This window comes from Oncorhynchus clarkii, chromosome 9, assembly GCF_045791955.1.
Source record: "Oncorhynchus clarkii lewisi isolate Uvic-CL-2024 chromosome 9, UVic_Ocla_1.0, whole genome shotgun sequence".
In the NCBI taxonomy this organism is placed as follows: domain Eukaryota; kingdom Metazoa; phylum Chordata; class Actinopteri; order Salmoniformes; family Salmonidae; genus Oncorhynchus; species Oncorhynchus clarkii.
Genome location: NC_092155.1, coordinates 43,918,099 through 43,934,242, shown reverse-complemented (window position 1 = coordinate 43,934,242; position 16,144 = coordinate 43,918,099). Strand labels below are relative to the sequence as shown.

At 45.3% G+C, this 16,144-nt stretch overlaps 1 protein-coding gene across 3 annotated transcripts in view; it reads right to left on the bottom strand.

Moving 5' to 3' along the window:
* Positions 1 to 2,294: 2,294 nt before the first annotated feature.
* LOC139416383 (sorting nexin 19a) overlaps positions 2,295 to 16,144 on the bottom strand; it is a 34,318-nt gene continuing 20,468 nt past the window's right edge. For 2 of the 3 annotated variants that reach the window (XM_071164949.1, XM_071164948.1), the window contains exons 13-17: positions 15,917 to 16,082; positions 15,382 to 15,505; positions 5,233 to 5,417; positions 3,189 to 3,276; positions 2,295 to 3,014 (exon numbers count right to left, since the gene is read on the bottom strand). In XM_071164949.1, the coding sequence (XP_071021050.1) occupies positions 2,885 to 3,014; positions 3,189 to 3,276; positions 5,233 to 5,417; positions 15,382 to 15,505; positions 15,917 to 16,082 (693 nt within the window). In that variant the 3' untranslated portion in view covers positions 2,295 to 2,884. The remainder of the gene's footprint in view (positions 3,015 to 3,188; positions 3,277 to 5,232; positions 5,418 to 15,381; positions 15,506 to 15,916; positions 16,083 to 16,144) is intronic. The other variant, XM_071164947.1, reaches the window with a different exon arrangement.

Here is a 16,144-nt window from a genome sequence, read left to right as displayed (position 1 = left end):
GACCTGATGTACTGTACGCCGTTCACCTGTAGGAACGTGACCATTTCTTGGGACACTAGCTGCCGCTGTTGTCACTAACAAGTTGGAGTTGCGATCCGAACCGACTCAAACACTTCTCCAAGTTTCTCGATGGTCTTCTCTGCAGTAGTACACCTCATGATGGCAACCTCTGGCCACTTGCTATGAGCATCCACAACCACGAGAAACAGTCTGTCTTTGAATGGAACTGCGATGTCGACGTGAATGCGTGTTGTCCATCACTTCAGATAATACTGGGTCGTTTCTGGTGTTTCTCTGCACTTGTGTTGAAGTGACTGGTGCGTTTTCCACTTGTCTGACGTAGAAGATGTCCACTTGGCCTGACTCTGGTTCTGACAGGTAGTGTTTACCTGGAAAGTCCATCTGCGTTGCAATGCAGCTCTGACCTGAAGTATTTGATGTCGTAGGTGTGAGCTGACAACAAAGCCCACCTAAGCATTCTGCTACAAATCATTCCCTAAGTTCTAGACCTCAGCTGAATCTCGTAATGAATGGTGTGGCTGTTAAACAAGTTGAGGAGACTAAATTGCTTGGTGTTACCTTCAATTGTAAACTGTCATGGTCAAAACATATAGATTCCATGGTTGTAAAGATGGGGAGAAGACTGTCCATAATAAAGAGAAGTCCTGCAGGCTCTAGATATTTATCTTATCTTGATTATTGTCCAGTCATATATTCAAGTGCTGCAAAGAAATACCTAGTTAAGCTGCAGCTGGCCCAGAACAGAGTGGCACGTCTTGCTCTTCACTGTAATCAGAGGGCTGATGTAAATGATATGCATGCCTCTCTTGGCTAAGAGTGGAGGAAAGACTGGCTGCGTCACTTCTTGTTTTTATAAGAAACATTGTGTTGGAAATTCCAAATAGTTTGCATAGTCAATTTACACAGCACTGACACACACACTTACCCCACCAGACATGCCACCAGGGGTCTTTTCATAGTCCCCGGGTCCAGAACAAATCCAAGGAAACATACAGTATTATACAGAGCCACGAGAGCATGGAACTCCCTTACATCTAATATAGCGCAAGTGAACAGCAAACCTGGTTTTAAAAAAATCAATAAAGCAACACCTCAAGGCACCAAGCCTCTCCCCCATGTGACCTACTTCTTGTGTGTACTGACATGTAAGTGTAACTGATAGATGCATACACGACATGTTCATGTTTTTAAATGTAGGTAAAAGTATTTTGTCTGTAATGTCTTTTTCGTTGTGTCGGTCCCCAGTAAGACTAGCTGTCTTCGGCTAACGAGGATCTTAAGAAAAAAGAAAAGAAAAAAACTTGCATCCAAAGATGCGCCTCCGCATACGGTGATCTTTGATTTCAGATTTGTACAAATGCCGGTGAAACTTACGCACTCCAAAAACATTACTTAGGGCTTCACATTCTATCTGTGCATAGTGTACTTTCTGCTTTGTTTGTAAGCGATCGGCTTCTCTTCACTTGGAAGGCATGATATGGGACATGACTGCTCCCACACCATAGAGACTAGCATCACAAGCTAGTTGGATGGGTCGAAAGTGTGTCAGGAGTGTTTCCTTGGTTTTCTTGAATGCTTCCTCGCATTGTTCTGTCCATTTCCGTGTTTTGTCCTGACAAAGCAACTGATGCAGCAGCTTCAGCTTCGTTGCTAAGCGATAAAGCGTCCGTAGTCATTCAGTAACCCCAGGAACGAACGTAGTTGACTCACGTTCCTAGGAGCTGGGGCATCTAAGATCGCGTTGACCTTGGACGGAACCTTGTGAAATGAGAAAGCAAAAAGCAGAAAATAACCTCAAACCTACTGTAAAATATGGTGGTGGATCTTTGATGTTATGGGGCTATTTGACTTCCATTGGTCCTGCCAACGACATCATGAACTTTACCCGGTCCTAGGATATTTTTGCGAAAAAACCTGGTTGCCTCTGCCAGGAGGCTGAAACTTGGCCGTAAGTGGATCTTCCAGCAAGACAATAACCCCAAGCACACATCAAAATACACAAAGAAACGGTTAATTGGCCAGAAAGATCAACATTGTGCAATGGCCGTATCAGTCTCCCGACTTGAAGCCCATTGAAAACCTGTGGTTTGAATTGAAGAGGGCCGTCCATAAGCGCAGACAAAAGATATGTGCTATAATCCTCGTAAGGTGAGGTATTGAAAACAGGGGTGTCAATGATTTCGACCCCTACCTTAAAATGTATGTATAACTTATGAAACAAAATCTTTATCTGAGCAATTGTATTAGTATAAAATAATATAATTTCCCAATTATTTATTTTGCATAAAATATACAGTAGCTCAGTATTTGATTTATTTTATATAGTCATTTTTGCTCATCATTATCAAGGGGGTCAAATAATTTCAGACCCCACTGTATATCTATTGATATCACACATACTGCATTTTACATATAAATAAATAAACACATAAAATAATTACTGCATATACTGTACATACATATCTACATAAATGTGTTTCTCTACACAAGCATCTAATTAAAACACAATATTAGCACAATCACCAACACAGTGCCTTGAGAATACATTCAATAAAGTGTCATCAGTCATTTTAGAGCGTTGCCTAAAAAGTGTAAGGAGTTCAAGAACCCATTTCCCAGCCTTCCCACCCCTCCTATCTCCCCAACCCTTTTCCTCCTCCCCCTCCTCCCCCCTTCTCTGCGCTCCTCACCTTTCTTCTCTGACCTCATGAGAAGCTCCAGTAAATCTCTGGTCCCATTCTGATTAACCCAGCAGGACCACGGTTACCATACTGATGAGCCAGCCAGGATGGGAGGGGGTAGAGGGTAATAGATAGGGATAGTGACAGGGGAGCAGAGAGAGGGGTGGTGTGTTGGTGTGTCGTCAAGCTGAAGCAGAAAGCCTCTCTTCGTCCCCAAAGAGACTTTGTAGTAGAGATCTCTGAAAGCCCTCCTCTGAAGACTCTGGAATCAGGAACTCCAACAGCAGGTCACAGATACAGTAGATCAGGTGCCTGTAGAGTCACCCAGACACAGAGAGAGGGGAGAGGTTACCACAGGTCAGACTGAAGTTGACATGGATCAAACGCTCAATGTTTGGTCTGTATGTGACATTGACATTTTAGGTTTAACAAACCTACTGTACATGCACACCAACATGCTAAAGCCAGTGATGATAGAGGGCTCACCGGTTGATGTTAGGGTCCTGCAGAGACGCCAGTGCCATATCCCAGCTCACTCTGTACTTCTCAGAACCCAGCATGTCAGCAATCAGGTCTACACACACACACACACACACACACACTAAAATGGCAATAATGACAGTACAATGACCTAACACATCTGTGATTCCCATATGGTTCCCATACAGGTAGCCTAGCGGGGCGGCAGGTAGCCTAGTGCGGTGGCTGGTAGTAGTTGTGTAGGCAGTGCAGACACTGACCTGGTAGTAGTTGTGTGAGGCAGTGCAGACACTGACCTGGTAGTAGCTGTGTGAGGCAGTGCAGACACTGACCTGGTAGTAGTTGTGTAAGGCAGTGCAGACACTGACCTGGTAGTAGCTGTGTGAGGCAGTGCAGACACTGACCTGGTAGTAGTTGTGTGAGGCAGTGCAGACACTGACCTGGTAGTAGCTGTGTGAGGCAGTGCAGACACTGACCTGGTAGTAGCTGTGTGAGTCAGTGCAGACACTGACCTGGTAGTAGCTGTGTGAGGCAGTGCAGACACTGACCTGGTAGTAGTTGTGTGAGGCAGTGCAGACAGTGACCTGGTAGTAGCTGTGTGAGGCAGTGCAGACACTGACCTGGTAGTAGCTGTGTGAGGCAGTGCAGACACTGACCTGGTAGTAGTTGTGTAGGCAGTGCAGACACTGACCTGGTAGTAGCTGTGTGAGGCAGTGCAGACACTGACCTGGTAGTAGTTTTGTAGGCAGTGCAGACACTGACCTGGTAGTAGCTGTGTGAGGCAGTGCAGACACTGACCTGGTAGTAGCTGTGTGAGGCAGTGCAGACACTGACCTGGTAGTAGCTGTGTGAGGCAGTGCAGACACTGACCTAGTAGTAGTTGTGTAGGCAGTGCAGACACTGACCTGGTAGTAGCTGTGTGAGGCAGTACAGACACTGACCTGGTAGTAGCTGTGTGAGGCAGTGCAGACACTGACCTAGTAGTAGTTGTGTAGGCAGTGCAGACACTGACCTGGTAGTAGCTGTGTGAGGCAGTACAGACACTGACCTGGTAGTAGCTGTGTGAGGCAGTGCAGACACTGCCCTGGTAGTAGTTATGTGAGGCAGTACAGACACTGACCTGGTAGTAGCTGTGTGAGGCAGTGCAGACACTGCCCTGGTAGTAGTTCTGTGAGGCAGTACAGACACTGACCTGGTAGTAGTTGTGTGAGGCAGTAGACACTGACCTGGTAGTAGCTGTGTGAGGCATTGCAGACACTGACCTGGTAGTAGCTGTGTGAGGCAGTGCAGACACTGACCTGGTAGTAGCTGTGTGAGGCAGTGCAGACACTGACCTGGTAGTAGCTGTGTGAGGCAATGCAGACACTGACCTGGTAGTAGCTGTGTGAGGCAGTGCAGACACTGCCCTGGTAGTAGTTCTGTGAGGCAGTACAGACACTGACCTGGTAGTAGTTGTGTGAGGCAGTAGACACTGACCTGGTAGTAGCTGTGTGAGGCATTGCAGACACTGACCTGGTAGTAGCTGTGTGAGGCAGTGCAGACACTGACCTGGTAGTAGCTGTGTGAGGCAATGCAGACACTGACCTGGTAGTAGCTGTGTGAGGCAGTGCAGACACTGACCTGGTAGTAGCTGTGTGAGGCAGTGCAGACCCTGACCTGGTAGTAGCTGTGTGAGGCAGTAGACACTGACCTGGTAGTAGTTGTGTGAGGCAGTACAGACACTGACCTGGTAGTAGTTGTGTGAGGCAGTGCAGACCCTGACCTGGTAGTAGTTGTGTAAGACAGTGCATACACTGACCTGGTAGTAGCTGTGTGAGGCAGTGCAGACCCTGACCTGGTAGTAGCTGTGTGAAGCAGTGCAGACACTGACCTGGTAGTAGCTGTGTGAGGCAGTGCAGACACTGACCTGGTAGTAGCTGTGTGAGGCAGTGCAGACACTGACCTGGTAGTAGCTGTGTGAGGCAGTGCAGACCCTGATCTGGTAGTAGTTGTGTGAGGCAGTGCAGACCCTGACCTGGTAGTAGTTGTGTAAGACAGTGCAGACACTGACCTGGTAGTAGTTGTGTAAGGCAGTGCAAACACTGCTGCCTGGTCTCTTCTCTCTGGATGAGGCTGCGGTCAGGACGAGGCCCATCAGGGAGGACACCGCCGGGCCACACTGCCTCCTGCATCACCTGGAGGTAGATCACCCAGCAGGGAGCACTGGTCAGGTGGGCCATGCCCACATCCAGCCACCTGGAGTGCAAGGATTGTGGGTGAGGATAGACAAAAGCAACATGGAGGTCGGTAGACATATGTATACATGCATGTACATACACAATAGGGTGAGTCAAAAAGAAAATAGACGTGACACACTGAGACACACGCATTCGCGCAGACACATAAGAAAAAGGCACAAAACAAGTGAGGACACAAAGAATATGCAGAAGTGCATGCATTCGTACACACAGTGAGCGGATTGTACAGTACATTCTCAGGTTAGCGGTTTTCATGCTCAATCTCCTGGAGGCAGCTGGTCTGGCAAAGTGATAATGTCCTCAAATGTGATTTTATACCTAACCTTAACACACTGCTAACCTGAATTCCTAATAGCTGATTCATGCTTGATCCGGCACAGCTCTCCGGAGGCTCCGTATGGAGGGTGTGACACAAGCTTGCAGAAGCCAAATCATGCTCCACACCACATTGCTGTGCTCTCCCAAATTTTGTAACAATGCAGAGGACTCTGTATTGCTCCGTATTGACATTATTGGTTGACGGTAGGTGGGCGCGGGAGGTCCTGTATAAACACAAACTCATTTCCTTGACAACAGCTCTGGGCTGCTCCGCGAAGCGCAAGAAGTATGAAGGCCTTGACTCCTGCAGAGGCCGTATCACGTATCGGATTGACCATGCAGCGCCTTTCATCCTAACCTTAAATTAAGACCAAATGAATTTCATGAATTTACAATATAGACAATTTTGACTTTGCAGCTGGCCTATCTTAAGGGGAAATTGCTCAGTTCTGCTTCCAGGACAAGACTCATGACAATAAAGGTAAACCTGTGTACATTCACTCTGGGTGAGTGTGAAGATAACATTACTTAACACGCCACCAGCAAGGTGACCTAAGCCCACACAAACATACTTTACGCAGCTTTAACCCTCATAAATCTACACGCATGCACACGCACGCACACACACACACACACACACACACACACACGAAGCAAGAGTCCCTCCTAGGCACGTCCACCCTCTATCTCAGCTCACTCCTCAACATCTCCACTACCAATAGCAGTCTGTGCTCTGGTACATATCTCGTCACATGTACATGTGAGTCATTTAGCGGATGCTCTTATCCAGACCCACATACAGTTAGTGCATTCATCTTCAGATCGCTAGGTGAGACAACCACATATCAGTCACGGAAGTACATTTTTCCTCAATAAAGAAGTTCTCAGCAAAGTCAATAAGACTAAGATGTCAGAGTGGAAACTGGCCCGCACGTCCAATAGCCATCATTCAATCCAGTTTTCTGCCGCGAACGAGCTGAAATAAACTGCAAAAAACGTGTGGCCTAAACATCAGCACCACAGGTAACTTCCACAAAGCTGTAAACGATCTGAGAGACAAGGCAAGAAGGGCATTCTATGCCATCAAAAGGAACATAAAATTTGACATATCATTTCGGATCTGGCTGAAAATACTTCAATCAGTTATAGAACCCATTGCCCTTTATGGTTGTGAGGTCTGGGGTCCGCTCACCAACCAAGAATTCACAAAATGGGACAAACACCAAATTGAGACTTTGAATGCAGAATTCTGCAAAAATATCCTCAAAAACACCAAATAATGCATGCAGAGCAGAATTAGGCCGATACTCGCTAAATATGAAAATCCAGAAAAGATCCGTTAAATTCTACAACCACTTAAAAGGAAGCGATTCCCAAACCTTCTATAACAAAGCCATCACCTACAGAGAGATGAACCTGGAGAAGAGTCCCCTAAGCAAGCTGGTCCTGGGGCTCTGTTCACAAACACAAACACACCCCAAAGAGCCCCAGGACCCAACCAAATCATGAGAAAACAAAAAGAGAATTACTTGACACATTGGAATGAATGAACGAATGCTGTTCCTGTATAAGCAACTGTACTTATTTCTGTGGCACTAAATCAGATTTATCGGTCCGACGTGATCTTCGTTGTTCTGCTTTGTTCTTTTTGTTTGTGTTTGTGAACAGAGCCCCAGGACCAGCTTGCTTAGGGGACTCTTCTCCAGGTTCATCTCTCTGTAGGTGATGGCTTTGTTATGGAAGGTTTGGGAATCGCTTCCTTTTAGGTGGTTGAAGAATTTAACAGATCTTTTCTGGATTTTCATGTTTTCTCTGCATGCATTATTTGGTGTTTTTGAGGATATTTTTGCAGAATTCTGCATGCAAAGTCTCAATTTGATGTTTATCCCATTTTGTGAATTCTTGGTTGGTGAGCGGACCCCAGACCTCACAACCATAAAGGGTAATGGGTTCTATAACTGATTCAAGTATTTTCAGCCAGATCCGAATTGATATGTCAAATTTTATGTTCCTTTTGATGGCATAGAATGCCCTTCTTGCCTTGTCTCTCAGATCGTTTACAGCTTTGTGGAAGTTACCTGTGGTGCTGATGTTTAGGCCACACGTATAGATTTTTGTATTTGTGGTCCTGGCGACTGGCCCTTTTTTGGAACACCATACTTTTGGTCTTACTGAGATTTACTGTCAGGGCCCAGGTCTGGCAGAATCTGTGCAGAAGATCTAGGTGCTGCTGTAGGCCCTCCTCGGTTGGTGACAGAAGCACCAGATCATCAGCAAACAGTAGACATTTGACTTCAGATTCTAGTAGGGTGAGGCTGGGTGCTGCAGACTTTTCTAGTGCCCTTGCCAATTCGTTGATATATATGTTGAAGATGGTGGGGCTTAAGCTGCATCCCTGTCTCACCCCATAGCCCTGTGGCAATTTGTGTTTTTTACCTATTTTAACCACACACTTGTTGATTATGTACATGGATTTTATAATGTTGTATGTTTTCCCCCAACACCACTTTCCATCAATTTGTATAGCAGACCCTCATGCCAAATTCAGTCGAAGGCTTTTTTGAAATAATTTTGGTTTGTTTGTCAATTAGGGTGTGCAGGGTGAATACGTGGTCTGTCGTACGATAATTTGGTAAAAAGCCAATTTGACATTTGCTCAGTACATTGTTTTCACTGAGGAAATGTATGAGTCTGCTGTTAATGATAATGCAGAAGATTTTCCCAAGGTTGCTTTTGACGCAGGTATGGGGGTCAAATTTGTCTCTCTCTCTGCTCACTCTCTCTCTCGACTCACTCTCTCTCGCACTCTCCGCTCTCACTGAACGGGGAAGGGGACACTAATAAAAGCTAGCAGGCTCAGTGACATAATGCCCATGGCATTCTAATATGGTCCATTGAACGTACACTATGTAATGTGTGTTTGAATGGCTGTGTATCTCTACGGCAGGTGGCCTGTGTAGTATGGAAGGATTGTCTATAGGCACATGGCTTGCAATGGGGCATAATGACAGACTCAATACGGCCTGCTGGTCCATGGCTGTATAAACCTTTGTAAATCTGTGATGCATGGTAAAAGGCACACTTTGGGTTTTCTTAATTCTGGCATAATTTAGGAGAATGTTCTGAGCACAGAGGGCTGTACCATCCATACTAAGTTTATGAAGGAATATTTATACAGTTTATGGATGAATAGGAATTTTTCCTGTCCTGATTGATAACGTGTCAGTGACCCTTTGCCCTCGTCTGCAGTATTGATCTGATGGCTTGGGCTGAATCATGAGTGCTGCTCTTGTCATCTGTCTGAAGATGCACGCATTCTGCCCAGAATCAGATGAGATTGCTAGGAGTGCTTTGCATGACTGTTCTCTACAGTATGTCCATGCAAAACAACACAGGACTACAAAACTGGAGGCCCCAAGTTTTGAAGCGTTTCGACCCGTCATACGTCACTTGTTGCCAATCATATTACATTTTTTATTTTTTTTAAGAATCTGTCTGGTATTCAGACACATAAAACCTCAATTATCTTTATGAAAATGCAGTCATGTAAGCATGTTTTTAGATGTCTTTTTTTACAAATAGCGATCTGAGAATAAATATCCCCATAACGCATTTTACAAGAAATCTGCCAATATATTGTATATCAGCCAACTGAACACAAGATAAGAACCCCCAAGAATGCCTTGTGGTGTAGTCTATTCATGTCAACAGCATAATTCAGATAATAAAAGATTCCTTAAAATGTTCAGATGGTAAAATGCTTCATAATGTTAGGATATGCTGCCTAGCAACAAATACCATTATCTTTAAGATGCAGTCTTTATACCACAATTGCACAATTTGTACACGGAAATACTTTTCATGACAGCATAGTGTTTCCACACACTGTTAAAATGAATTGAGCAACATTCAAACTAGTGGCAACTGAGATGCCACCAACTTTTAACAGGGCACATCCATTTGGCCATACAGGTGAAGGTGTTCACATTACAGTCCGTTTGTATCTCTCTGATAATACGGCTATGTGGTTCAAATTGCTGTGGTTCTAATCTCTCATGGAAAAATTCTGTGTGTAGAACGAAAGAATCTGTCGGGATTGTATTGCATGCGTAGAAAAAGAGCAGCCATAGTTCCGGTGTTTGGGTTTTTCATCTCTGGTTATTTGAACAAATCATTTTGCAGGTGTTCGCATCTTTCGAATTTTGGAAGGGGAGGGAACATCTTCGAATAGAGCTCCTCATTCCGGTTCCACTCTTTGTTCTAGCATTTCTTGATATCTTCTCTTAACATGTATTGGACACAGAATTTAATCGAGCAGCTGACCAATTACATGAGACTTTAGTTCTGGGTTAACCAAGATTACTTTGGGTGGAAGGCCGTCTACAGCCAGGATGATTAGATGTTAATGTCTCGGTGATGTCTTCATAATTACACAATTTGTAAACAAAAAAGGTACTTTATCTGATAAATGTCCTTCCGCGCATCTATTTGCACTGGTAAAGGTGTTTACGGTCATTGCGCCTGTCTGATAATACTATACAGACTCTGTGGCCAAGACCGTCTGCAGGATGACTGCGACTAGGCAATGTCTCTGTGCCGTCTCATCTCTCCCCTGCCGCTCTCCTCCCGCTGGTTGTGTGAAAAGACACCTCAGCAGCTCATCATCCCCAGGACAGTCGGGACTTTCCCAGCAGCACTGTGTCTGGAGGTGAAATCTAGCCCCATTGTCGGGCTTCTGGCTTGTATGAACTGGACGGACTCCTCTCACCTGAGAATGGGTTGGGCAAATAGAGAGACACAGCCCAGGCAGCGCGTCTGTTGGAAGACCCTTGAAAAGTCCAAGCCACCTAAAGGGTTGCACCAGTGATAATGCAGGGGCCTGTATTATGTAAAAGAGTGAATCGAAAGGAGCCCTGTCATGCTCTGTGTTTAGCATTATGAACCCAACCCAATCCCATGGCTGACCTAAATCACCTGCTCATCTCACACCCAAATGCAATGGCCTGGTCTCGGATGTCATATCCTGTCACAGAACCCAGTGCAGTGGTGCAACAAATATATTTATATTTTGTCATATTTTAGTCATTTAGCAGACACTCCTTTCCAGAGCAACTATGGTTTAGAGACTTGCTCAAGGGCACTGACAGATTTTTCACCTAGTCTGCTCGGGGATTCAAACCAACACCTTTTGGTTACTGGCCCAGCACACTTAACAGCTATGGCTAGGACTAGGTCTAAGGCATGGAATATAAGATTCTGACATAAAAGCTATGGAAATTGCCATTCAATATTAAATATCATTCTGAAACTCCAAACATTCCTCAACGTTCTGTGGCCATACTTCTACAGATGTGTGCTGCCTCCTAGCGGTAGAAAGGAACATTGCGACACGAACGTTACAGATCCCAGATTTGTATTATTATTATTTTTTTTAAACCTTTATTTAACTAGGCAAGTCAGTTAAGAACAAATTCTTATTTTCATTGACGGCCTGGGAACAGTGGGTTAACTGCCTGTTCAGGGGCAGAACGACAGATTTGTACCTTGTCAGCTCGGGATTTGAACTTGCAACCTTCCGGTTACTAGTCCTAGTCTAACCACTAGGCTATCCTGCCGCCCTAAATAATTGATATCATTTATTTAAGTGTCATACATCTACTGATGCAAGGCCCACATGGGCCTAGCGGACACCACAGAACGAAATAACATTTTACAAATTAAATGCATACAATAATCAATGCCAGTACAGCGACCATCGAGCCACACGACACAAACAGTACATTTCTCCTTCTCCTCCAGGCATTATGAACAAACTCAGCCATCTCAAACACGCCCCGTCTGAAAAAAAATTCAAGCCTCTGCTCATCCTGTAACCAGAATGCTTCAGGGTTATCATAAATAGTTTTTTCTTCAGAGAGTCATACAGAGGGCAATGAAAACACTAAATGGATTTGGTTTTCGATTCCCCCGAGATCACATAGTAGGCAAATTCTCTCCTCTTCAGACGCTCTGTTAAATCTACCCGTATCTTATAGTCAGAGGGAGGGGGCTGGATCAGAGTTGTGCACAAACTGGGTTTTTGTTAGAATCAGGTAAGCATATGCTTCAAGGCTGTAGTTATTTTTGATAAGTGTGTACATTCTAAGTTTAGGTTTAAACCAAACATCAACTGCCCATTGTTCCTTGTGGATCTGAAAAGGCTTGTCCTTGATTTGGTTAACACCACATGGTCATTTGTTCCTGAATATATACACTGCAAATCAGTTTCACAAATACATAGATAACAATTATCTAGCCCACATATAGTTATGAGTACGGTCCCACCTTTTTTTGTGATTATGTGTCTGTTTCATAGACATGTCACCTTTTTGCCTAACCACACATGGTTCCCAACCCATATCTCCACAGATGGCCAGGTTTGGAGTCAGTTTGTGCACACCAAGAAAGCAGCGGATTGTCTGTTTTGAACAAGGTTACAATTAGTACCCACTTTGGAACCCCACACCCCAGCAGCATAGTCCATCACTGGACACACACACAATGTATACGGCTGAGAATAGGCACGGACCCTAAGGCTCTGCCTGCAGAATCTGCTTGTGATCTGATGCCATCGTCAAAGGTCATGTGTTCATCCAGACTGAAACCAAGGTATTTATAGAGCCCAGTGTAGACTAACGGGGTTGTACCAAAACAAACGTTGTGTGCACTTCTCTGCACGCCCTTCTTTCTGAAATTAACAATCTGGGTCCTCTCTTGATTTATCGCTAGTCTCCCGTTAGCACACCGTAAACTAACAATATTCAACATATTCTAGGGGGTCATCTTCGGTCCCGGTAAGGAGAACTTCGTCAGCATATACAACAAGATCCCAGGAATGTATCAGCAACTTTAAACACCAAGTTTAACATGTTTGATTTGTAGGGCTAAATCATTAACATGTAGTGGGAAATAAATGGGCGAGAGTACGTCTCCCTGTTTTACACCGTAAGGGTTTGGAGACCCGCCTGTCCTGAGGTCATTGACCTGAACACAGGCAACTGGAGGCCGATAAAGAGCTTTCATGGTATCATAGAATCTTCCATCAATTCCCATTTTTTAATTAGTCTGAAAGCAAGAAGGTCTCTATTCACCCAATTATTCGCCTTCTGAAAATCAATAAAAACAGCCAAAAGTTGTCTCTCTCTTGAATTCTAGCCAGGACCACGTTGGAGACAGTATTGATGTGGTCAATACACGCTCTGGCTTTCCAAAAGCCATTTTGGTCATCAGCAAGCTGACCAGACAGTTTTAGGTGCAGCTGCTATGAACAAACACTGGCTTCCTGCTTCCAGCCAAGGTAGAAATAGGCTGTGTCCGAAATGGCACCCTATTCACTACGACCTACATAGTTCACTACTTTTGACAATGGCCCTATGGGGAACAGGGTGCAATTTCAGACACAGCCATAGTTTAGCTTCTGGCCGAGCTAACAGGCCTCAGCTCTTCCGTCAGCATACTGATTCTACAAGCCTGGGCTGCCTGGGTCACAGGGACCTTCCACGAGCTGATTAAAATATGGACGCCATTCAGGAATCCCTCACTTACTGAGAAACGGGCTCGTTGCTACTAACAAAGGAAAACAGCCCAAAAGTAGTCAACAGGACAGGACCACACTGCAGGCATTGTGCCCTCGGTGATGCGTTGGGCTGACTGCACCTCCCTCTGGAGAGCCATGCGGTTGTGGGCGGTGCAGTTACCATATCAGGCGGTGATGTAGCCTAACAGAATGCTTCCGATGATGCATCTGTAGAAGTTTGTGAGGGTCTTAAGGGCTATGCCGAATTTCTTCTGCCTCCTGAGGTTGAAGAGGTGCTGTTGTGCCACATTCAAATGGTGGGACCATTTCATGTCCTTGGTGACGTGCACATGAAGGAACTTGAAGCTTTTGACCCTCTCCGATGTGGATGGGGGCATGCTCCCTCTGCTGTCTCCTGTAGTTCACGGTCAGCTCCTTCATTTCTTTTAAGTTGAGGGAGAGGTTATTTTCCCGTCACCACTCCTCCAGAGACATGTTTTGTTGTTGCAGTTCTATACATTTAGCCGTTTCTAACGTCTATTCACGTGATAATTGAGTGACTCAAACAATACACGAAAATCTATGAGCTAACAAACCTAGCTAAAAAAAACTGACCCGCGCCCCTCCCCCTGCCGACTGCAGTTTAGGAACCACTCCTCCCAGGTATGCAATGACTGACATGACAAGAGGAAAACTGACGATACACTACCCAATTTAGATTTCTACTATTCATACTTTCAAGAGTAAGTTGAAAACCACTGACCTAGCTAACATAAATTACTGAATGGATCAAATAGTGTTCTTGCCACAATCTAACCAAAATGTGTACTTATTCCAGGGGTCATATGAAGTATGTGGTACCACATCTGACTAGGGAAGTCCTGTTCCTGACAGTGTAAAGTTGATTCTGTGACAGAATATGCAATGGGTTAAAGTGCCCTGAATTACTAAGCAAACTGACTGACAACCCCATATGTACAAGATGAGTGGTTTGTTTCTTCTAGCTGATAGTGGAGCAAAGGGCCACGCGCAATATAAAAGACGAGTATGAAGGACCAACTGTTCTTTACTGTTGAAGTCTATGATGAGGTATGGTCTGCTTCCCTGTTCTAATCTATGGTGAGGGAGTGGTATGGTCTGCTTCCCTGTTCTAATCTATGGTGAGGGAGTGGTATGGTCTGCTTCCCTGTTCTAATCAATGGTGAGGGAGTGGTATGGTCTGCTTCCCTGTTATAATCTATGGTGAGGGAGTGGTATGGTCTGCTTCCCTGTTCTAATCTATGGTGAGGGAGTGGTATGGTCTGCTTCCCTGTTCTAATCTATGGCGAGGGAGTGGTATGGTCTGCTTCCCTGTTCTAATCTATGGTGAGGGAGTGGTATGGTCTGCTTCCCTGTTCTAATCTATGGTGAGGGAGTGGTATGGTCTGCTTCCCTGTTCTAATCTATGGCGAGGGAGTGGTATGGTCTGCTTCCCTGTTCTAATCTATGGTGAGGGAGTGGTATGGTCTGCTTCCCTGTTCTAATCTATGATGAGGGAGTGGTATGGTCTGCTTCCCTGTTGAAGTCTATGATGAGGGAGTGGTATGGTCTGCTTTCCTGTTCTAATCTATGGTGAGGGAGTGGTATGGTCTGCTTCCCTGTTCTAATCTATGGTGAGGGAGTGGTATGGTCTGCTTCCCTGTTCTAATCTATGGTGACAGAGTGGTATGGTCTGCTTCCCTGTTCTAATCTATGGTGAGGGAGTGGTATGGTCTGCTTCCCTGTTGAAGTCTATGATGAGGGAGTGGTATGGTCTGCTTCCCTTTCTAATCTATGGTGAGGGAATGGTATGGTCTGCTTCCCTGTTCTAATCTATGGTGAGGGAGTGGTATGGTCTGCTTCCCTGTTCTAGTCTATGATGAGAGAGGGGTATGGTCTGCTTCCCTGTTCTAATCTATGATGAGGGAGGGGTATGGTCTGCTTCCCTGTTCTAGTCTATGATGAGAGAGGGGTATGGTCTGCTTCCCTGTTCTAATCTATGATGAGGGAGGGGTATGGTCTGCTTTCTTGTTCTGGTCTATGAAGATGACGGTATGATATGGTGTGATACCTCTCAATGAAGGTGCCAAACAGCAGTCTGATGGTCTTCTGTATGTTCTCAGTGCAGAGCCAGCTCCACTGGTCCTTCATCAGCAGACACAGGATGTTCAGAGCTACGTCTGCCACGGCCGTGTCTGCACGAACACACATCACAGTCAGATTCACACACATAAGCGCGCACGCAACAGAATACAAAACCTGAACTTGATGAAGATACAAATACTGGGACATGATTCTAGAACATGAATAACAGAAAGGCAAACAGAGCCAGATAGCCTCAGACAGATAGTCAACACTGTTTCCTCAAACCAGTGGTGTGGTACTGGCCTACAGAGGCTGTGCAAGGTCACTACCACCTGCTGGCCATTACTGAGTGGAGCATGGTCATAGATGATCTCATTTGGAAAGTTTATAATTCTGATAATAATGTCTGGTTTTTGCACTGAGACGGTCCTTAGATATTCAGTTAACTGCATGAAGGTCCTTCATGTAAGATAGTAATAGGTTGATAATGCAGGCCCGTGTAGACGTTAGAAAAACTGTACCTGTCCCCCGTAGTTTTCTCTCCCGACCCCCACCACCCTTCCTGTCTTTGCCAGGTAGCACGCTGAACCTCCTCCCGTCAGCCTCCTTCTCCTGGGGAGCATAGAGCAGAGCCTCCTGGTCCTTTATAAAGCCCTCCAGACCAGACAGGGACAGGCCATGGAACACCTGCAGAACCAGACCAGGGCACAGTAATGAATGAGTGTATTAATGGATGGATGGATGGGCGG